Raw genomic sequence first — 23,031 nt, 5'->3', positions numbered from 1 at the left:
CGTCTCACCAGCACAAACTCCATCACACTCCCCAGCTCACACCACCATAAGCCAGGGTGACCAAGATCAAGACGCATGGGACCTATACGACGCCCCAGTGTCAGATAACAGTCCGGAGGCATACCCTACGAAGCCATCTCCACCAGAGGACAGCACCGCGTATTCTCAGGTGGTGGCTAGAGCAGCACAATTTCACAACGTAAGCCTCCACTCAGAACAGGTCGAGGATGATTTTTTATTCAACACACTCTCCTCCACCCACAGCTCATACCAAAGCCTGCCTATGCTCCCTGGTATGCTCCGGCACGCAAAAGACATCTTTAAGGAGCCGGTCAAAAGTAGGGCTATCACACCAAGGGTGGAAAAAAAGTATAAGGCGCCTCCTACAGACCCGGTTTTCATCACTACACAGCTGCCACCAGACTCTGTCGTTGTAGGAGCAGCTAGGAAAAGGGCCAACTCCCACACATCTGGAGATGCACCACCCCCAGATAAAGAAAGCCGCACGTTCGATGCAGCTGGTAAGAGAGTCGCAGCACAAGCTGCAAACCAGTGGCGCATCGCGAACTCCCAGGCACTACTTGCGCGCTATGACAGAGCCCACTGGGACGAGATGCAACATCTCATTGAACATCTGCCCAAGGACTTACAAAATAGGGCAAAACAAGTGGTTGAGGAGGGACAGACCATTTCCAACAACCAGATCCGCTCCTCCATGGACGCTGCAGATACAGCTGCACGGACAATTAATACATCTGTAACTATCAGAAGGCATGCATGGCTCCGAACGTCTGGATTTAAACCAGAGATTCAACAAGCAGTTCTCAATATGCCTTTTAACGAAAAAGAACTGTTCGGTCCAGAAGTGGACACAGCGATTGAGAAACTCAAAAAAGATACGGACACTGCCAAAGCCATGGGCGCACTCTACTCCCCGCAGAGCAGAGGCAATTACAGCACATTCCGTAAAACACCCTTTCGAGGGGGGTTTCGGGGTCAGAGCACACAAGCCAGCACCTCACAAGCAACACCGTCCAGTTACCAGGGACAGTATAGAGGAGGTTTTCGGGGACAATATAGAGGAGGGCAATTCCCTAGAAATAGAGGAAGATTTCAGAGCCCCAAAACCCCTACTACTAAACAGTGACTCACATGTCACTCACCCCCTCCACACAACACCAGTGGGGGGAAGAATAAGTCATTATTACAAAGCATGGGAGGAAATCACTACAGACACTTGGGTTCTAGCAATTATCCAACATGGTTATTGCATAGAATTTCTACAATTCCCTCCAAACATACCACCAAAAGCACAAAATTTGACAACACACCATTCCAATCTTCTGGAGATAGAAGTGCAGGCACTATTGCAAAAGAATGCAATCGAATTAGTGCCAAACACACAAATAAACACAGGAGTTTACTCACTGTACTTTCTGATACCAAAGAAGGACAAAACGTTGAGACCAATCCTAGACCTCAGAGTAGTGAACACTTTCATCAAATCAGACCACTTTCACATGGTCACACTACAAGAAGTATTGCCATTGCTAAAACTACACGACTACATGGCAACTTTAGACCTCAAGGATGCTTATTTCCATATACCAATACACCCATCGCACAGGAAATACCTAAGGTTTGTATTCAAGGGAATGCATTACCAATTCAAGGTACTGCCTTTCGGATTAACAACCGCACCAAGAGTCTTTACCAAATGTCTAGCGGTAGTCGCTGCACACATAAGAAGGCAGCAAATACATGTGTTCCCATATCTAGACGACTGGCTAATCAAGGCCCATTCGTTAATAGAGTGCTCATATCACACAAATCATATCATACAAACCCTCTTCAAACTAGGGTTCACCGTCAATTTCACAAAATCCAAAATTCTGCCGCGCAAGGTACAACAATACCTGGGAGCCATAATAGACACATCAAAAGGAGTAGCCACTCCAAGTCCCCAAAGAATTCAAAATTTCAACACCATCATACAACGCATGTATCCAACACAAAGGATACAAGCAAAGATGGTACTGCAACTCCTAGGCATGATGTCTTCATGCATAGCCATTGTCCCAAACGCAAGACTGCACATGAGGCCCTTACAACAGTGCCTAGCATCACAATGGTCACAAGCACAGGGTCACCTTCTAGATCTGGTGTTAATAGACCGCCAAACTTACCTCTCGCTTCTGTGGTGGAACGACATAAATTTAAACAAAGGGCGGCCTTTCCAAGACCCAGTGCCACAATACGTAATAACAACAGATGCTTCCATGACAGGGTGGGGAGCACACCTCGATCAACACAGCATACAAGGACAATGGAACGTACATCAAACAAAACTGCATATAAATCACCTAGAACTTCTAGCAGTTTTTCAAGCACTAAAAGCTTTCCAACCAATAATAGTTCACAAATACATTCTCGTCAAAACAGACAACATGACAACAATGTATTATCTAAACAAGCAAGGGGGGACGCACTCCACGCAGTTAAGCCTGCTAGCACAAAAGATTTGGCGTTGGGCAATTCACAACCAAATTCGCCTAATAGCACAATTTATACCAGGGATCCAAAATCAACTCGCAGACAATCTCTCTCGAGATCACCAACAGGTCCACGAATGGGAAATTCACCCCCAAATTCTGAACACTTATTTCAAACTCTGGGGAACACCTCAGATAGACTTGTTTGCGACAAAGGAGAACGCAAAATGCCAAAACTTCGCATCCAGATACCCACACAAACAGTCCCAAGGCAATGCCCTATGGATGAACTGGTCAGGGATATTTGCTTACGCTTTTCCTCCTCTCCCTCTCCTTCCTTACCTGGTAAACAAACTCAGTCAAAACAAACTCAAACTCATATTAATAGCACCAACTTGGGCAAGGCAACCCTGGTACACAACGCTGCTAGACCTATCAGTAGTACCCTGCATCAAATTGCCCAACAGGCCAGATCTGTTGACACAGCACAACCAAAAGTTCAGACACCCAGATCCAGCATCGCTGAATCTAGCAATCTGGTTCCTGAAATCCTAGAATTCGGGCACTTACAACTTACCCAAGAATGTATGGAAGTCATAAAACAAGCCAGAAGGCCATCCACCAGGCACTGCTATGCAAGTAAATGGAAGAGGTTTGTTTGCTACTGCCATATTAATCAAATACAACCATTACACACAACTCCAGAACATGTAGTGGGTTACTTGCTTCACTTACAAAAATCTAACCTGGCTTTCTCTTCCATGAAAATACACCTTGCAGCAATATCTGCATACCTGCAGACTACCTATTCAACTTCCCTATATAAGATACCAGTCATTAAAGCATTCATGGAGGGCCTTAGGAGAATTATACCACCAAGAACACCACCTGTTCCTTCATGGAACCTAAATGTTGTCCTAACTAGACTTATGGGTCCACCTTTTGAACCCATGCACTCCTGCGAAATACAGTTCCTAACCTGGAAGGTGGCATTTCTCATCGCCATTACTTCCCTAAGAAGAGTAAGCGAGATTCAGGCGTTTACAATACAGGAACCTTTTATACAACTACACAAGAATAAGGTCGTCCTAAGGACCAATCCTAAATTTTTGCCAAAGGTTATTTCACCGTTCCATCTAAATCAAACAGTGGAACTTCCAGTGTTCTTTCCACAGCCAGATACCGTAGCTGAAAGGGCACTACATACATTAGATGTCAAAAGAGCATTGATGTATTACATTGACAGAACAAAAAACATCAGAAAGACTAAACAAGTATTTATTGCATTTCAAAAACCTCATGCAGGAAACCCAATATCAAAACAAGGTATAGCCAGATGGATAGTTAAATGCATCCAAATCTGCTACCTTAAAGCTAAACGACAGCTGCCCATTACACCAAGGGCACACTCAACCAGAAAGAAAGGTGCTACCATGGCCTTTCTAGGAAACATCCCAATGCAAGAAATATGTAAGGCAGCCACATGGTCTACGCCTCACACAATCACCAAGCACTACTGTGTAGACGTGTTATCCGCACAACAAGCCACAGTAGGTCAAGCCGTATTAAGAACATTATTTCAGACTACTTCCACTCCTACAGGCTGATCCACCGCTTTTGGGGAGATAACTGCTTACTAGTCTATGCAAAACATGCGTATCTACAGCGACAGATGCCATCGAACTGAAAATGTCACTTACCCAGTGTACATCTGTTCGTGGCATCAGTCGCAGTAGATTCGCATGTGCCCACCCGCCTCCCCGGGAGCCTGTAGCAGTTTGGAAGTTACCTTCAACTATTTATATATGTATCATCTCAACCTTAAATAGGTGCATACTTAGTCACTCCATTGCATGGGCACTATTACTACAATTCAACTCCTACCTCACCCTCTGCGGGGAAAAACAATCGAAGATGGAGTCGACGCCCATGCGCAATGGAGACAAAAGGAGGAGTCACTCGGTCCCGTGACTCGAAAGACTTCTTCGAAGAAAAACAACTTGTAACACTCCGGCCCAACACCAGATGGCGAGCTATTGCAAAACATGCGAATCTACTGCGACTGATGCCACGAACAGATGTACACTGGGTAAGTGACATTTTCAATATTACTTTAAACTACATTATGTACATACGTATTCACTCCATTGCATGGGCACTATTACTAGCATATACAACTCCTACCTCACCCTCTGCGGGGAAAAACAATCTAAGATGGAGTCGACGCCCATGCGCAATGGAGCCGAAATGGGAGGAGTCCCTCGATCTCGTGACTCGAAAAGACTTCTTCGAAGAAAAACAACTTTTAACACTCCGAGCCCAACACCAGATGGCGGGATGTGCACAGCATGTGAATCTGCAGCGACTAATGCCACGAACAGATGTACACTGGGTAAGTGACATTTTCCATATTCTCTTAAAAAACAAAGGTTACAGGGACGTTATAGTTAGGCTCGCATTTTAAACGTGCAAAACCGTAGAAATTCCCCACTTAGAGTTAGCTCAAGTAACTATAACTCGTGCCCTAAAGGTAACTCTGACTTGCGCCACCGCCATGCACAGTTTTTGGGTCAAAAATGTTACTGCAAATATTACATTGATATTATCAATGATGTTATCGAAGATGGCATGAGTGACGTAATTTGTGGGGTAATTAGCAGTGCATGGCGAGGGTGTGAATTATAGTTACTTGAGGTAACTCTAACTATAACTGGTGAATTTTTGAAGGTTTTGTACGTTTAGAATGTGAGCCTAACTATACCGTCCATATAACCTTTGGTTTTCAAGTCAATTTCTATATTTTTTTAAAATTCTATTTTCTACCTAAAACGTCCCTGTAACCTTTGGTTCTTTCAGTGAATCAGTCGCCACCAGGTAGTTAGTTAGGACCAGGCTCCTATAGAAAAAGTGATTTTTGACATGCCTAAACCTTTGGCACCATTTGATGAATCGTCGCTAAATTTTCCAAAAATGTACCCTGGTGATTTTTGTTTGTGCACTGAAAGTTCCAGGATGATCTGTGAAGTGTGGGCTGAGAAAAAGGGGTAAAAAAAGTTGTGTTTTCTATGTTTATTTCCATAGGACTGGTGAGCAATGGTGCTAAAAGCTCTGTAATTGGCAGGCCACACCCTGAATAGTTGTGGAACCATTTTAAGGTCTTGGGACATGGTCCCTGGGACTGAAAAACAAAATGAAAAATGGCATGAGGGGTCAGTGTGGATGTACCCTGATCCCAAGAGTGTGATACAGGGGTGTTTGCGGGTCAAATTATGGGTATAAAATGATTTTTCTTCATCATGCGCAATATTTGCGATTAATCGAGTAATATGTGAGGTCATAAGCAGTGCATTATTGGGGGGCAAGTTATAATCAGCTCACTTAACTATAACTGCTGAATTTCTGTGGTTTGGTACATGTGAACTGTGAACCTAACTATAATGCCCCTGTAACCCTTGTGTTTTTTAAGTGAATTTCTAAGTTTTTTTTATTCCATTTCCGTCCTTGTAACCTTATTTTCAGTGAATTTCTAAGGTTTTTTAAATTTAATTTTCTAACTATAACGTTACTGTAAGGTCTGTTATTTTCCAGTGAACAGATTTATATATCTATATATATATAAATATAGATATATACATGCACACATCACTCAAAATACAATCAGTCGCTTCATTTGAGCTATTTACGTGCTTGTAGTTTCAAGGACAGATCTCGGTGCAGCACCTAGAGACCAAGATTAAAAACACATTTTGTTAAATGTCAGATAAAAAAAAAAAACATGTCACCTCTGGGAAAAAAATTGTCTCAATTTTACCTATGGTATTTGAGTTGATGAAAAATACATTATAAACAGTGAGTCTTTGGTTTGTTCCCTGACCAAGGGTTTCAGTATTTACTAATTCCTTCCTACAAATAAAACAAAGTAACACATTTCCAAAAAATGACTTTCAATCTAAGTCTGCTTAAACAATGATTTGGAATTCCTTCCCTACTTGCAGTCACGTCCGTCATTCAAATGGCATGCCAGTATGTTTGCTGATTTAATCTCACTCAGCCATTTTTCCCGATCTATGGCCTTGTAGAGGAGAAGTCCCCATGGAGTAAATCACAGCAATTGTGGAGGAAATATATTAAAATATGCTAAACCTTTTGCTTGAATTCTTTGTTGGAAAGGGTTTGTAATCAGTAGCTGTTCCTCAATCATGCTAAATGCAACACATCCAGCAGTGGTTTCTCTTAAGGGTTAAAAGGGCGTTGACCCACTGCCATTACCCACTCCGCTGACCACTGTGAATTTTAATGTTGTGTGGTGGCTCTTATAAAACTCACTGTTGTTTGATAGCAGGGCAGGCAGGGCTCAGACTGCGCTGCAGTTCCTCGTATGGGGACAAGGAGAGCCGTGGCTGTTGCAGTGAAGAACTTCAGGCTCTCTGTATACTTAACTTAAAATGCGCATGACTGGCTGGCTGAGTCTTTGGACTCGGCCAGGCTGTCATGCGCACTTAAGGCTTTTCAGTTCAAATCCACTCTGCCTAGAATGCAGGAGCTGGGCCAGCTAACACAGCCCTTCACTTCTTCCCTGTGGTGCTGTGTTGCCTTGCCCAGTCAATCCCCGCGCAGCTCTCATGGTATTTAGCATAGCAAATATCATGAGAGCTAAGTCAGCAATGGCTCTTTGCATACAAAGCTCGGGCACAGAAGAACCAGACAGCACCGCAGCGGGAAGAAAATAAACATGGGCAATTTAAATTATAGTGCCACGTTATTCTGAAGGGCAACATGTTTGGCCATGATTTTATTAATTATCTCCGACTTTTGGGCTTCCTTCCTTCAGGCAGTGTGCGCGATGCGATGACAGACTCCATGCTGACAGTAGAGCTCTGTGTGAATCAGTAGTTGGAACGCATGCAGGTTTTGCTTTCCCTTTCAGCATGCTGCAGACAGGCAAGAAAGGTTTCTCTGATCACTGTACAAGAGCAGTGATTATACTGAAAGGTGATGTCTGCTTGAGAAATGTGTAGTTCTTTTGTTAATGCCATGAATATTATAACGTTTTGCTCCAATGTGGAATGGGGCCAGCAGATTGTCAGTCCCAGTCAGTTTTATTAATCTCATGGTACCCGTTACTGAAATTAGTCATATATGTTCATTTGCTAATCCTGTGCAAAGCCTCGTTTACGAAGGCCTGCTGTGAAGGCTTCACATCTGTTCTCTCAGCCTTCTCAGATACATGCTTGTCCTTCATCCACCACCCTTCTTGCATGTCCTAGTTACATGTTAATATAAGTAAAACGTAGACATGTATTCAATACATCCAGTCAGTCTTTCTCTCTCTGGTACTTTGTATCTTGAAGTTTTTCTTTGCTGTTGTGTTTTAGTCCTGGAGAGTTTTTGAGATACCCTGGCACCAGGGACAGTGTGTTAGTTTATTTGCCATGTAGTCTCATCCTTTGGTCTAGGCTGCTTGTGCCTTCGGTTCTTCCTAGTGCCATGAGCTGAAAGGCGTAGGCTTCTATTTTAGTCCTCTGTTGTCCTTAATGCACTGCTAATGAGGTTCTGAATTTGGGTCTGGACACAATCCTTGTCTGGCCTAAATAACTAGGTTCTAACCTTAATAGACATCAGGCAGCCCAGCGTCAGACTTTGGCTGGTGGGGGCATAGGCCAAGCCAGACTGAAATCGGAGAGTGCCATTGCCTAACTCTCTGCACCATGTCAGAGTCCCCTGCACAGGAAGCATGCACATGGGAATTTGAACTGATTGGAGGTTTTCGTGGAAATGCATGTTTCACTATATATCCTGTCAGCTCCTTCTCAGCTGTTGCAGGTGATATCCAGCAAGGTCTTTTATTTTCATTCGTCCTCAGTGGAGAGGCTTATTATGGAAACTGGACGAGGAGCCATCCACCTATTTATATTGAAGTAATTAGATACTTTACTGGCACGGACGTCGATGGTACCTAGATGGCTCTTTTGAAGCAACAAAGGACAGAGAACAAAAGGCATTGAGCACCCCCTTCTGCCCCACCACAAACTCCCGCCCCCAAGATGATCACCTCCATCTCCTTAACCTGGAATGTTAAGGTCAGCTTCAGAGTAAAGCAACTTGCTTTCCTGAGCTACATAGCTAAAAAGCTTCCCCGTAGCAGCTCATCACCCTGCATTCTGTACCACTGGTAATCTGTCTTTTGACTTGTCGTGCATCACTGGCGATTCAAGATAAGAAGAATTCTCAACTCTCTGAGGAGCAAGTTGTTGATATCCACAACGCTGAAACAAACAGAAAAGCCTTTATAGTAACATTCATAATACGATTCCGGGGGTGCCTGAACATCCTGGTGTCTCCATAAACCCAGTGGCAAATGGGTGAGATATTCCTATTCACATTCATGTTTCACTACAAGTGAATTTACAAGCTGTCATTTCTGGAGACCAATTATATTTTTTGTGAGTCTTTTCCTTTGCCTATTTATTTCGCTTCACTGAATGATATAAAATCACGTGTTAGCTATAAACTGAGAAATCAAGTTTGTAAACTCCTCTTCCCTTACCTTTTAAAGATTTGAAATGTAGCAGTGGCCAGAATAATACAGATGATCCGGAAATCACTAGCACACACTTTGCTGCAATTGTTTGACTTCCAATTCTTACCAGAATTTGTTGATTAAAAAGCTATGCGTTTCTAAAGAAATTTGGCCTTGTGGGTGCATCCTCCTCGATCAATGCGAGTACCCTGGTGGGGTGGGAGAGTAAGGAAGTCCATAACAAAGGTTACTGACCAGTCTCCTTTAACTGATAACTTTACCCAGTCCTGTTTTTTTTTTATTTTTTTTTTTTTTAACAAAGACAGCTTTGCAATCTGAGAAGTCGATTAGTGACATTGCAAGATTATTTCTAGACCACTTCACAGCAAAATAAAGTGTTAATGTCTGTCTCACTTAGTGTCACAAGAAGCACTGAAAATATAGCAGTGTCTCACATTAATAAACTGAAAACTCGGCAGCAGTGCCTCCTTATTTGGCTTCCCTGTACAGTAAGGCGAGAGTATGTTGTGCCACTCACTTTGGCTTGCTGGAGAATTAGGCTAGATGTTTACTTAAAGAAGTCACTTCATCTGTGAGGAAATTGCTCGTCTCTGTAAGATTCCTGTTTCATTAGAAGTGCCTGAAATGTGAGTATAATGTAACTCTTTGTGCTCGCATGCACATTGTGGTGGGGATGTAATTCCTACAGTCTGGAATGCTGCACGTTATGGCTATGGTGACTTGAATTCTGTCCAATAACTGGTATGGTGGGAGCACTTTTGATGACTTGGTTAAGTAGTCAATACGACTGGTGTTTCCGGGATGTTGACTGATTTCTTGAACAAACCTCCTGGGAATATTTATTTGCCCTTAAAGACCTTAATTTTATTGGATGGGAAGACAAAGTTGCTAATGTTGGCTAACCGTGTTGGCTCGCCACTAGCCTTATCACAAAATATCGCAGGTGTCACTTGAAATTTAGCACCTTACGAAGCGCTCACCAGTTACTATCAGCAGCTTATTTCTGCTGCCCAAAACTGGCAAAGTCTCAAACTGGGTCTCTGACTCTGAGGCAGCTTGCTTTTACAAGCTAGCATCGTGCACTTGGGTTGAACCTTGTTTACTATTTTGTCCAACTTAGAGCTTTTAACCCCCTCGGGTGCCAGGCCTTTTCTCCCTCGGGTGCCAGGCCTTTTCTCCCTCGGGAGCCAGGCCTTCTTTTGGGCTATTTTGGGAAGTTTGCACTTAGGCCCTCCTACCTTTGTGTCCACATAACTTACCCACACCAGATTTGGGTCCTTTTTTCCAACATACTAGGGATTCTAGAGGTACCCAGAGATTTATGGGTTCCCCTGGAGGAGACCAAGAAATTAACCAAAATACAGCAAATATTTTGTTTTTAGTTTTTAAAATGGGAAAAAAGGGCTGCAGAAGAAGGTTTGTGTTTTTTTTTCCCCCTGAAAATGACAATAAAGTGTTTGCAGTGCTAAAATCGCCATCTTCCCAGCTTTCCGGAACAGACAGACTTGAATCAGAAAACCACATTTTTCAACACAATTTTAGCATTTTACTGGGACTTACCCCTTATGGGCATAGTGCCCTAATAAAAATAGGCTGATTTTTATTAGAAAATAGGCTGATCATTAATGGCATTTAAATAATTTGCCCACCAAGGGAGCGACCCTTGCCTAAGGAGTCGCTCCCCTCCTGCAATTTTTTTTTTTTTTTTTTTTTTAAACAATCCCTGGCGTCTAATTGTTTCTGCCCCCCCTAGAATATTTCTCTACCAGATCTATCGTTACCGAAGGTAAGTAACTTGTACATTACTTTTTGCAGTCAGGACAACACACTATAATGCTCTAATATAAAGTGAGCCCAGCGGGATTCCACATCTTCATGTTTCTGATGGTTTAGATCAGCGTTGCTCTGCTGTCACAGCTTCTGCCCTCACAATTGAGAAATTAAGTGCTGTGAATGCAGGATTTGATATGATAATAGCATGACTAACTTTTTGCTTTACAGATGCAGCATTTAAAATCCTAAACCCACGGACAGTTACACGATTTTTCAGACTAAATAGCAACAACGCCCTGCTCGAGTTCATACTACAGGTAATCATATTTGTTTTCAATTATGTATCATTTTGCTTAAGGATTACATCAGTGGTAAGCCTCAAAATAGGTTTGTAGTAAATTTGATAAATTATTTGTCTGCTTCAGGGAACCCCTGAAATTAAAGAGCATTACTTTGACTCCAAGAAAGATGTGGACCGCAACTTGAAGTCTGCATGTGAGCAGTTTATTCAGCAGCAGACTAGGACATTCAGTGAGCAGCTGGAGGACTTCATGACTAAGGTACGCATTTATAATCCCTGCCATAAAATTACACTTTTTATTGTGTCCTGAGAATATAGCATTTTATACAGAATCAAGGAGTGTTACCTGCAAAACACAAAAGCTGTCAGCCCGTTTCTTAGATAATGGCATTGGTTGAAGGTCATGGTGAATATGTATTTTAAGTCCAAACATACATACATGTTGTTAGAAATGGGGTCTTTGGTTGGCAGTCAAGTTACCCTCTGTCCAAGAAAGGACCCTCACTCTAGTCAGGGTAAAAGAGAATCACCCTCAGTTAGCCCCCGCTCACCTTCTTGGTAGCTTGGCACGAGCAGGCAGACTTAACTTCAGAAGCAATGTGCACAGTATTTGTCCCAACACACCAGTTTAGAAAAATAGTTAATGTTTATCTAAATCAAACAACACTAGAACAACAAAAATCCAACATACACAAGTCAAGAGATGAACTTTGAAAAGAATAAGAGTCTTAATCCTTTGAAAACAGTGAGAATGGTGTTGTTACACAAAGTACCTTGGTAGCGTCAAAAATAAAGCCTCACAGGCGAGCGTGCGTCGAAAAAGTCCTGCGATGTGTCGATTTCTCACTTGCAAGTGAGACTGTGCGTCGTTCCTCCTCCGGTCAGATTGTCGTGTATCGTTTCTCTTCTCTCGCAAGAGAGCGATACATCGATTCCCAGACGAGCACCTGGGATCCGGGCAGGCTTTGCGTTGATTTTTCACGTCCAGCAATGTTGCTTTGAAACCAGATCGCACGGTGTCAGGAAACCGCGCTGTGTGGGGCTTGTGTCGTTAACAGCAGCTGCTGCTGGTGTTGTGCGTCGTTTCTCCAACTGCGATGTGTCAATCTTCCAGCCAGGATGCAGGTGGAGCGCCGATTTTTAGCCGTGAAGCCGCCGGTGCCTCGTTTATCAGATGCATTGCAGGTGGTGTGTCGAAAGTTTCCCCGCATAGCGGTCTTTGCGTGGATTTCTGTCCTTTCCACCAACTTCACCTTTCAAGGGCCCAGAGAAGGGTTAGGGCACCACTTGGCAGGGCAGGAGTCTCAGCAGAGAGTACAGGTGCTGGCAGAGAGAAGTCTTTGATGTCCCTGAGACTTCAATAACAGGAGGCAAGCTCAATTCAAGCCCTTGGAGATTCTTCACCAGTAGGAAGTCACACAAAAGTCAATTTTTGTCCTCTCTCAGGCAGACGCAGGTACTGCAAGCCAACCCAGCAAAGCACAGTCACATACGAAGGGGCAGAGTACTCCTCCTCCAGCTTTTCTCCTGGGCAGAGGTTCCTCTTGGCTCCAGAAGTAATCTGATTTCCAGGTGTTTTGGGTCCACTACTTACACCCCTTTCTGTCATTGAAGTAAGCCTACTTTAAAGGTAAGCCTCGGCTTGCCCAGGCCAGGCCCCAGAGACACACCAGGGGGTTGGAGACTGCATTGTGTGAGGGCAGGCACAGCCCTTTCAGGTGTAAGTGACCATTCCTCCCCTCCAGCCAAGATGGTCCATCAGGAAATGCAAGCTACACCCCAGCTCCCTTTCTGTCACTGTCTAGAGGAGGGGTGCAAACAGCCCAACTGTCAAACTGACCCAGACAGGGAATCCCTAAACAGGCAGAATCACAGAATGGTTTAAGCAAGAAAATGCCCACTTTCTAAAAGTGGCATTTTCAAACACACAATCTAAAATCAACCTTTACCAAAATATGTATTTTTCAATTCTGAGTTCAGAGACCCTAAACTCCATTTATCTATTTGCTCCCAAAGGGAATCTGCACTTTAATAATATTTAGAGGCAGCCCCCATGAGAGAGATAGGCCTTGAAACAGTGAAAACCACTTTTGGCTGTATTTCACTGTTAGGACATGTAAAACACATCAGTACATGTCCCACCTTTAACATACACTGCACCCTGCCCATGGGGCTACTTAGGACCTACCTTAGGGGTGCCTTGCATGTATAAAAATGGAAGGTTTAGGCCTGGCAAGTGGGTACACTTGCCAAGTCGAATTGGTAGTTGAAAACTGCACACACAGACACTGCAGTGGCAGGGCTGAGCCATGTTTACAGGGCTTCTCATGTGGGTGGCACAACCAGTGCTGCAGGCCTACTAGTAGCATTTGATTTACAGGTCCCGGGCGCCTCCAGTGCACTTTACTAGGGACTTACTAGTAAATCAAATATGCCTATCATGGATAAGTCAATTTACATAAATAATTTATACAGGGAATACTTACACTTTAGCACTGGCCAGCAGTGGTAAAGTGTCCAGAGCAAACATAACGGCAAAAACAGAGTCCATCACACAGAAACAACCTGGGAAGCTGAGGAAATAAGTTAGGGGAGACCATGCCAAGGATACCAAGTCTAACACATGTCAAATGTGCATCTACTTTCATAAGGCACTACTCATTGTGTTCCATTATAGGGTGGGAACTGCACTTGTGAGCATACACACTAGGAAGCTCTCATTTAGGTTAAAACCTCTCCACATCTGAGCAGGTTGATAGAGTTTAGCCTCCTTGATGCTAACGCCCTGGAACTGTCCGGAATCTGGTTATTCTCTTCATGTTCAGGTTCTGTGAAGACTGAAGAAGATATAAACTTTAGCATCTGATGCCCTTCAGAATATTTTAGTGCCTTTGAAATATACATCTATGTTAATAAGACATAAACACGTTTTGGCATGTTAAATTTATGCTTATGTTATCCTTCACCTCCATTTTTGTGAGAAAGGCAGCATTTAGTTTTTCCTTACCATAATCACTTCTGACTGGTTTTATTTAACTAAAGTAATAAATTAGTAATGAAAACAAGACCAAAGGATATCTAAATGTGAAAACCCTGTGGTACTTTAGGAAATATATTGCTGTTAAATGTGTTCCTTGCCTTTTCAAACTGGTAGCAACCATCATCTACCTAATGAAACTGTACTGTCATGGCTTTAGAAAATGTTGAACTAGGCAATGCGCATGTGGCATTTTATCTCCTCTGCGCCAGGGATCTCCTGCACACAGTTTAAGCTGTCTGGAGAGGGCTCTTGCCACGACACACCAACACAACATGCGTATAATGTAATAGAATGCATACATACCCTTTCACTTATTGTCTGTTGTCGTTCTGATGGCTTTTGGCACTGGCTAACAGCGCTGTTCACCAGTATTGGTATCAGCTCAAGGCATTTGGTCGAACACATTTGGGAAAGTAGTTTACACAAATATTAAGCTTTCTCTAATGTATTTCTTTACAGGGTCCTCTCCCCTTGCTCTTTCTCTCGGTGATAGCGCTTCTTTGCACCATCCTTCCTTGCTTGACTCTTGTATGGGCTGCGAGGTGAAGAGGTGCCACCAGACTCCAGCCTCTGGCATTCCACACTTCAGTGCGGCCAGGCAGGTGTTGTAGTGTGCCTCATCCCACTAGGACTCACTCATCACTCACCAAGATTAGAATAAAGAGAGCCTGGGTTCATACAGGTTGGGTAGATGCCCCTCACCTTTAGCATCCACACATCGAGTGCACGCTATGCCTTAAGCGAATTCATTCTTTAGTAAATACGAAAGTGATGTATATAAGGGGTTACCTTTTTACACTGCCCCCTCTACTAATCCAGAAGTCCTTGCACTTAATCCTCGTCACTGAGCATCCACTGTTTCCTGTCTCAAAAGCGACATTCTGATTCTGACTCTTCTTTTTGCCGTTAGCTTGTGTCTCGGCCGCCTCTGGACTAGCATCGCCGAAGAAGTGATGGAGCAGTGCCACCCGGAAGAGATTACAGCACTGCCCTTTGAACTCTTCACCTCGCTTTGGTCTCTGCCTCAGTCTATCCAGCTCTCTCTCGCAATCATTAACATTGCTCCCAAACCCAATCCTGCCTTGGACCCTAGAACATCATCCTTAAGTAGGCCTTCTGCCTCGAGGAGCCCGGGGGTGCAGGCTTTTGCCACTGATTAGCAGGGTCTGCTGGGATATTGAATATTAAATGTGCAGGGCAGATACACTATCTCACACAGTTTGTATTCTGTTTTTCAGCTATACCTGTTGCTCCACCCTTAACAGGGGCATGAGCTGTTACTTCTCTTCCCATTTACCTATGCATGATGAATTTAAAAACAGCGTAGAATGTGGTATTAGGACACTACTCCCTGCTATTTGCCTTTACTGGCGACTGTCTTGGTCACTCATGCCTTTAAGTAAAACAGCAGGAGGTGCCTCGCTGGCTAGGTAGTCAGGTGGAGGAGCACACGTGAGTGAATAAACAAATCCCTGCAGGAGTCGTCGCACACAGCAGAGGAGGAGGCAGGAGCCTCATTGGTTGTCCGCAAGACTGTTAACCCCTTCGCTGCCAGGCCTTTTCCCCCCTCAGGTGCCAGGCCTTTTTGGGGGGCTTTTTGAGGCAGGGCGCACTTAGGCCCTCATAACTTTTTGTCCACATAAGCTACCTACGCCAAATTTGTGTCCTTTTTTTTCCAACATCCTAGGGATTCTAGAGGTACCCAGACTTTGTGTGTTCCCCTGAAGGAGACCAAGAAATTAGCCAAAATACAGTGAAATGTTCGTTGTTTTTTTTTTTAAATGGGGAAAAAGGGCTGCAGAAGAACGCTTGTGGTTTTTACCCTGAATATGGCATCAACAAAGGGTTTGCTGTGCTATAATCACCAGCTTCCCAGCTTTCAGGAACAGGCACACTTGAATCAGGAAACCCAATTTTTCAATACAATTTTGCATTTTACTGGGACATACCCCATTTTTACTATTTTTTGTACTTTCAGCCTCCTTCCAGTCAGTGACAGAAATGGGTGTAAATCCAATTCTGGATCCCAAAAACCTAAACAATTCTGAAAAGTGGATAAAATTCTGAATTCAGCAATAGGTCATTTGTGTAGATCCTACAAGGGTTTCCTACAGAAAATAACAACTGAAATAAACAAATATTGAAATTGAGGTGAAAAAACAGCCATTTTTCTCTATGTTTTACTCTGTAACTTTTTCCTGCAATATACCGTACGTCTGCTGGACTCTTCTGGTTGGGGGGATATATAGGGCTTGTAGGTTCATCAAGAACCCCAGGTACCCAGAGCCAATAAATGAGCTGCACCTTGCAGTGGGTTTTCATTCTATACCGGGTATACAGCAATTCATTTGCTGAAATATAAAGAGTGAATAGGTATCAAGAAAACCTTTGTATTTCCAAAATTGGCACAAGATAAGGAGTTGAGGATCAGTGGTTATTTGCACATCTCTGAATTCTGGGGTGCCCATACTAGCATGTGAATTACAGGGCATTTCTCAAATAGATGTATTTTTTTACACACTGTCTTATATTTGGAAGGAAAAAATGTAGCAAAAGACAAGGGACAATAACACTTGTTTTGCCATTCTATGTTCCCTTAAGTCTCCCGATAAAAATGGTACCTCACTTATGTGGGTAGGCCTAGCGCCTGCGACAGGAAATGCACCAAAACACAAAGTGGACAAATCACATTTTCCCAAAGAAAACAGAGCTGTTTTTTGCTAAGTGCCTACCTGTGGATTTTGGCCTCTAGCTCAGCCGGCTCCCTGGGAAACCTACCAAACCTGTGCATTTTTTTACAACTAGAGACCTAGGGGAATCCAAGATGGGGTGACATGTGGGGCTCTCACCAGGTTCTGTTACCCAGAATTCTTTGCAAACCTCAAAATTTGGATTAAAAAAACACTTTTTCCTCACATTTCGGTGACAGAAAGTTCTGGGATCTGAGAGGAGCCACAAATTTCCTGCCACCCAGCGTTCCCCCAAGTCTCCCGATAAAAATGGTACCTCACTTGTGTGGGTAGGCCTTGTGCTCGCTACAGGAAATGCCCCAAAACACTATCTGGACACATCAAAATTATCAAATACAAACCTACCTTTTTTTTGCGGGGGCACCTGCGTTTGTGGTCCTGGGCTCAGCAGCCATCTAGGGAAACCTACCAAACCCAGACATTTCTGAAAACTAGACACCCGAGGGAGTCCAGGGAGGTGTGTCTTCCGTGGATCCCCCAATGTTTTCTTACCCAGAATCCTCAGCAAACCTCAAATTTAGCTAAAAAAAAAAAAAAAAACATTTTTCGAACATTTCTTTGTGGGATCACTGCACCGGGACAAATTTTCTATCACCCAACGTTCCCCTCAGTCTCCGGGTAAAAATTATACCTCGCTTGTGTAGGTGGGCCAAGGGCTTGTGACACGGATGAGCCAAAAACATGTCGAAATTGAGGGGGAACCAAAGTGGGTCCAAAAGGGCAGTTTGAAAAAAACATTTTTAGGCTGACAAGTGCAGTAGAAATTTTATCGGTATAGATGAGACAATGCTGGGTGGTAGGAATTGTGTGGATTCCTGCAGAATTCTTTGAAAACTAAATTTTAAACATTCACTCCAGCTTTACCATAGCTAAGACTCAAGGGCTCTCCTTCCCGGCCACCACCCCGGCATGGCTCCCTTCCGCTCCACCTTCAGCCACACTCGACAATTGTAGGCTACTTTCCAAGTTCAATATGCCATCCCAAGATATAATTTGTAAGTTGCTTCACAAATGCAAATCTGGGTCACCGTTAGACCCCTGCCCTCCGGCTATTCTGCAACTGGTCCCGGAGTTGGTGGCATCTGCGCTGGTCCCCATATTCCAAGAAGTTCTTACTTCCAGCATCTATCCCTCTGCTTGGAAGGAAACTACTATTATTCCTCTAAAAAAGAAGGAAACGGGGAAACATGATGATTTAACCAATCTCCGTCCCATAGCTCTGCTTCCTCCGCTGGCTAAAATGTTTGAAAAATTTATCAACAGAGAACTGGTCAATTTCTTCAGAGGGTTTTGATATTTCTCAACATGGATTTCGGAAGTCCCATAGTCCAGAATCTGCCCTCATCTCCTCATCAGACACTATTCGGAGGTTGGTTGATGAGGGACAGGGTGTCGTTTTGGTCCTACTGGACCTATCTGCAGCTTTCAACACCATTGCCCCCCACATTCTGTTAGAACGTCTACATCATGTGGGTATCAGGGACCAGGCCCTGAAGCTTCTTGAGTCCTTTCTTACTGACAGGTGGTTTACGGTAAGCAGTGGAGACTTTAGGTCCCCCGCTTACCTTCTGCCCTGTGGGGTTCCTCAGGGTTCATCACTTAGCCTCACTTTATTCAATGTTTATGTGGCCCCTCTGGCAGAACTAATACGTTCTTTTGGCTTCACCCCAACCTCCTACGCAGATGACACTCAAATATTATTCCTATCAATAAAGATGTGGAGATAGTCGCGGCTCGGTTCAATGCCTGCATGCTGGCGGTAAGCAGTTGGATAAAGGCCAATTGGCTAAAACTGAACTGTGATAAGACCGAAGTTCTCTGTTTTCGGATAGGTAGGGCACAGTGGTCCCCTAATTGGTGGCCCAAAGAGTGTGGCACTTTACCCCTTCCAGGTTCCACTTCTAGGAATCTAGGATTTCTTTTTGATGACCACTTATCTTTTCAACCTCAGGTCAATCTGACCATCAAAACCTGCATGTGGACTCTGAGGAAACTGAAGAAAATGTTTCCCTATCTATTAAAAGAATGGAGAGTTACTGCCACTCTGGCTCTGGTCATGTCCAGATTGGACGATGGTAACGCCCTCTTGCTTAACTTGGACAAAGAATTTCTTAAAAAACTGCAGCTGATGCAGAACACAGCTGCTAGATTAATATTGAATCTGCCACGATCTGCCTCCGCTAAGGAAAGCCTTAGAAATCTTCATTGGTCCCTATAGCCCAACTGATTTCCTTTAAGGCCCTCTGTATCTCTCATAAAGCCACGCACGGGATTGGGCCCAAGTATCTGACTACTAAACTTCAGTGGTACCGATCTACACGGCTGCTGCGATCTGCCAGTACCTTTCTAATCCAGGTTCCCCGCACTAAGAAGGTGAAGTGGGGGGATAAAGCCTTCACTATAGCAGCTGCTAGGACTTGGAATTCTCTCCCGTTGGATCTCATAAAAGAGCACAATTACCTTAACTTTAGGAAACGGGTTAACACCTGGTTATTTCCTCGATAGCCTGGACCTTTCTCTTCACTGACATTGTTGCCTCTCCTTAGTTAGCGCTTCGATGCCCCCGGGCTGGAATGTGCTTTACAAATACCCCCATACATACATACATTCCTGAAGGTTCCATCACAAAACTGTGGGAGAAATGTGTGCTTTCCAGCAAAGTTGCAGGTTTGCAGGGCATTGTGGGTAAGGAAATGGTGCGGGGTGCATGTGAAGCACACCACCCTGGAATCGACTAGATGTTTAGTTTTCAGATGTGTCTAGGTCTTGTGGATTTTTCTACATGGCAGCGTCCCAAAGTAAAACAAAAGTGCAGCCCACACCATTCCAAGTGGGATGATTTTGAGAGTTACCAAGCTCTCATGGCCCAAATGTAAAACAAAAAACAAAAATAATCAAATGTCCTCTTGCTTGCCATGGGATAAGATGTTTTAGTTTGCGGGGGAGAGCTGAAAGACTGTTAGCCCCTTCAGTTCGGGTGGGGGCATAACCAGGCCCATACTGGTTGGTAGCCACCACCCCACTATTTTTTATTTTTTATTTTTTATTCCCTGACATCTAGTAGACTTTCTGCATCCCAGCCACCCCCCCCACCCGGTCGTGGATCTGGGATAATTGCCCAATCTGCTCACTGGTGGGCAGAACAAATTTGGCCCCATTTATTTGGGTTGGGGGTCTGCCATACCCCCAACCTCTTATTTTGAAAAACATATCTTCCCTGGTCTCTGGTGGGCTTTCTGCCCCCCCTTGGGGGTAGATGGGCCTTCCAAAAATAGGCCAACCTGCCCCCAAGGGGGGCAGATATGGCCAGCAGTAATGTGCCCCCATGGGGAGCGACCCATGCCCAAGGGGCTGCCCCCCAAACAAAACACACACATACACACCAATCCATGGTGTCTAGAGGTTTCTGTCCCATTTGGGGGCAGACAGGCCTAACAAAAATAGGCCGATCTGCCCCCAAGGGGGGCAGAAATGGCCTAAATACAATTTGCCCTCCAGGGGAGCAACTCTTGTCTAAGGTGTCGCTCCCCATACATAAAAACCTAAAAAATATGTATATCCCCTTCTGTGCCCAGGACGTAATGGTTACGTCCTGAGGCACAGTGCTTGTGTGCCTAGGACGTAGCCATTACGTCCTAGGCACAGAGCCCAGAGGGAGCGCCTGCGCTCCCTCTGTGGGGTTCTCCCCCACCCCCCAAGGCAGGAATGGAAGGGGAAGCCCTTCCCCTTCCACCCCGACCACCGCCCCCTCCCCCCCGTGACGTCAGCGCGCGTTCACGCGCTGATTGTCACAATGCCTCCTCCCAAGCATTTCTCTTCCGATCACGTGGAGGAGGCCGAGAGACTTCAAAGGGAAGGAAAGTTATTTCCTTCCCTTTGAAGTCTCTCTCAGCGTTTTAGCAGCCGGATTGCAAGCAAATCCGGCTGCTAAAACGCCCACTAGACACCAGGGATTTTTTTTTTTCAGTGAAATTGGCATGAGGGAGCGACCCCTTAGGCAAGGGTCGCTCCCAGGGGGGGGCATTTTTTTTAGAGGCCTTTTCGCCCCCCCCCCCCTCCCGGGGGGCAGATCGGCCTATAATTAGCCCGATCTAGGGAGCATTTTTTTTTTTGTATATTTGAGGTGGGGAGCGACCCCTTAGGCAAGGGTCGCTCCTCTAGGGGGCAAATTATATTTAAGCCATTTCTGCCCCCATTGGGGGCAGATTGGCCTATTTTTATGAGGCCAATCTGCCCCCAAGGGGGACAGAAACCACTAGACACCAGGGAGTTTTTGTTTTTTTTCGTGAATTTCACGCAAGGGGAGCAACCCCTTAGCCAAGGGTCGTTCCCCCTGGGGGGCAAATTTATTTTAGGCCATTCCTGCCCCTCTGGGGGGCAGATCATCCTATTTTAACTAGGCCAATCTGCTCCCAAAGGGGGCAGAAACCACTGGGCACCGGGGATTTTTTTTGTTGTTGTTGTTTTACAGATGGGGAGCGACCCCTTAGGCAAGGGTCGCTCCCCTGGAGGGGAAAATTGTATTTAGGCCATTTCTGCCCCCTTTGGGGGCAGATCGGCCGGTTTTAGGTCAATCTGAAACCACTAGGCACCGGGGATCTTTTTTTTTGCGCCAACGTCATGCAAGGGGAGCGACCCCATAGGCAAGGGTCGCTCCCTGGGGGGGGGGGGGGGGGGGGGCAAATTTATTTTAGGCCATTTCTGCCTCCCCTGGGGGCAGATCGGCCTATTGTTATTAGGCCGATCTGCCCCCAGGGGGGGCAGAAACCTCTAGGCGCCAGGGCAAAAAACTTTTTGTGTTTTTTTAGTTTTTTTAGAGATGGGGAGCGACCCATTAGGCAAGGGTCGCTCCCCTGGGGGGCAAATTGTATTTAGACCATTTCTGCCCCCCTTGGGGGCAAATCGGCTGATTTTAGGTCAATATGCCCCCAAGGGGGGCAGAAACAACTAGGCACCGGGGATCTTTTTTTTTGCGCCAATGTCACGCAGGGGGAGCGACCCCGTAGGCAAGGGTCACTCCCCGGGGGCGGGGGGAGGGGGGAGGTTGGGTGGCAAATTAATTTTAGGCCATTTCTGTCCCTTGGGGCCGGCTGAGCTAGAGGCCAAAATCCACAGGTAGGCACTTTGCAAAAAACACCTCTGTTTTCTGTGAAAAAATGTGATGTGTCCAGGTTGTGTTTTGGGCCATTTCCTTTCGTGGGCGCTAGGCCTACCCACACAAGTGAGGTACCATTTTTATCGGGAGACTTGGGGGAACGCTGGGTGGAAGGAAATTTGTCGCTCCTCTCAGATTCCAGAACTTTCTGTCACCAAAATGAGAGGGAAAAGTGTTTTTGGGGCCAAATTTTGAGGTTTGCAAAGGATTCTGGGTAACAGAACCTGGTCAGAGCCCCACAAGTCACCCCATCTTAGATTTCCCTAGGTGTCTAGTTTTCAAAAATGTGCTGATTTGCTATATTTCCTCAGGTGCCGGCTGAGCTAGAGGCCAAAATCCACAGGTAGGCACTTTGTAAAAAAAAAAACTCTGTTTTCTGTGAATAAATTTGATGTGTCCACGTTGTGTTTTGGGCCATTTCCTTTTGTGGGCGCTAGTCCTACCCACACCAGTGAGGTACCATTTTTATCAGGAGACTTGGGGGAACACAGAATAGCAAAACAACTGTTATTGCCCCTTGTCTTTCTCTAAATTTTTTCCTTCCAAATATAAGGCAGTGTGTAAAAAAACGTCTATTTGAGAAATGCCCTGTAATTCACATGCTAGTATGGGCACCCCGGAATTCAGAGATGTGCAAATAACCACTGCTTCTCAACACCTTATCTTGTGGCCATTTTGGAAATACAAAGGTTGTCTTGATACCTATTTTTCACTTTTTATATTTCAGCAAATTAATTGCTGTATACCCGGTATAGAATAAAAACCCATTGCAAGGTGCAGCTCATTTATTGGCTCTGGGTACCTAGAGTTCTTGATGAACCTACAAGCCCTATATATCCCCGCAACCAGAAGAGTCCAGCTGACGTAACGATATATTGCTTTAAAAAATCTGACATCGCAGGAAAAAGTTACAGAGTAAAACGTGAAGAAAAATGGCTGGTTTTTTCACCTCAATTTCAATATTTTTTTATTTCACCTG

At 44.7% G+C, this 23,031-nt stretch overlaps 1 protein-coding gene across 2 annotated transcripts in view; it reads left to right on the top strand.

Annotated features, from left to right (window-relative positions):
* COG3 (component of oligomeric golgi complex 3) overlaps positions 1 to 23,031 on the top strand; it is a 291,820-nt gene that overhangs the window by 221,202 nt on the left and 47,587 nt on the right. For both annotated transcript variants that reach the window (XM_069205406.1, XM_069205405.1), the window contains exons 18-19: positions 11,035 to 11,123; positions 11,232 to 11,366. In XM_069205406.1, the coding sequence (XP_069061507.1) occupies positions 11,035 to 11,123; positions 11,232 to 11,366 (224 nt within the window). The remainder of the gene's footprint in view (positions 1 to 11,034; positions 11,124 to 11,231; positions 11,367 to 23,031) is intronic.

This window comes from Pleurodeles waltl, chromosome 8 (genome assembly GCF_031143425.1).
Source record: "Pleurodeles waltl isolate 20211129_DDA chromosome 8, aPleWal1.hap1.20221129, whole genome shotgun sequence".
NCBI lineage: Eukaryota > Metazoa > Chordata > Amphibia > Caudata > Salamandridae > Pleurodeles > Pleurodeles waltl.
The sequence above is the reverse complement of the archived record's forward strand: the minus strand, read 5'-3'. Positions and strand labels throughout refer to the sequence as shown.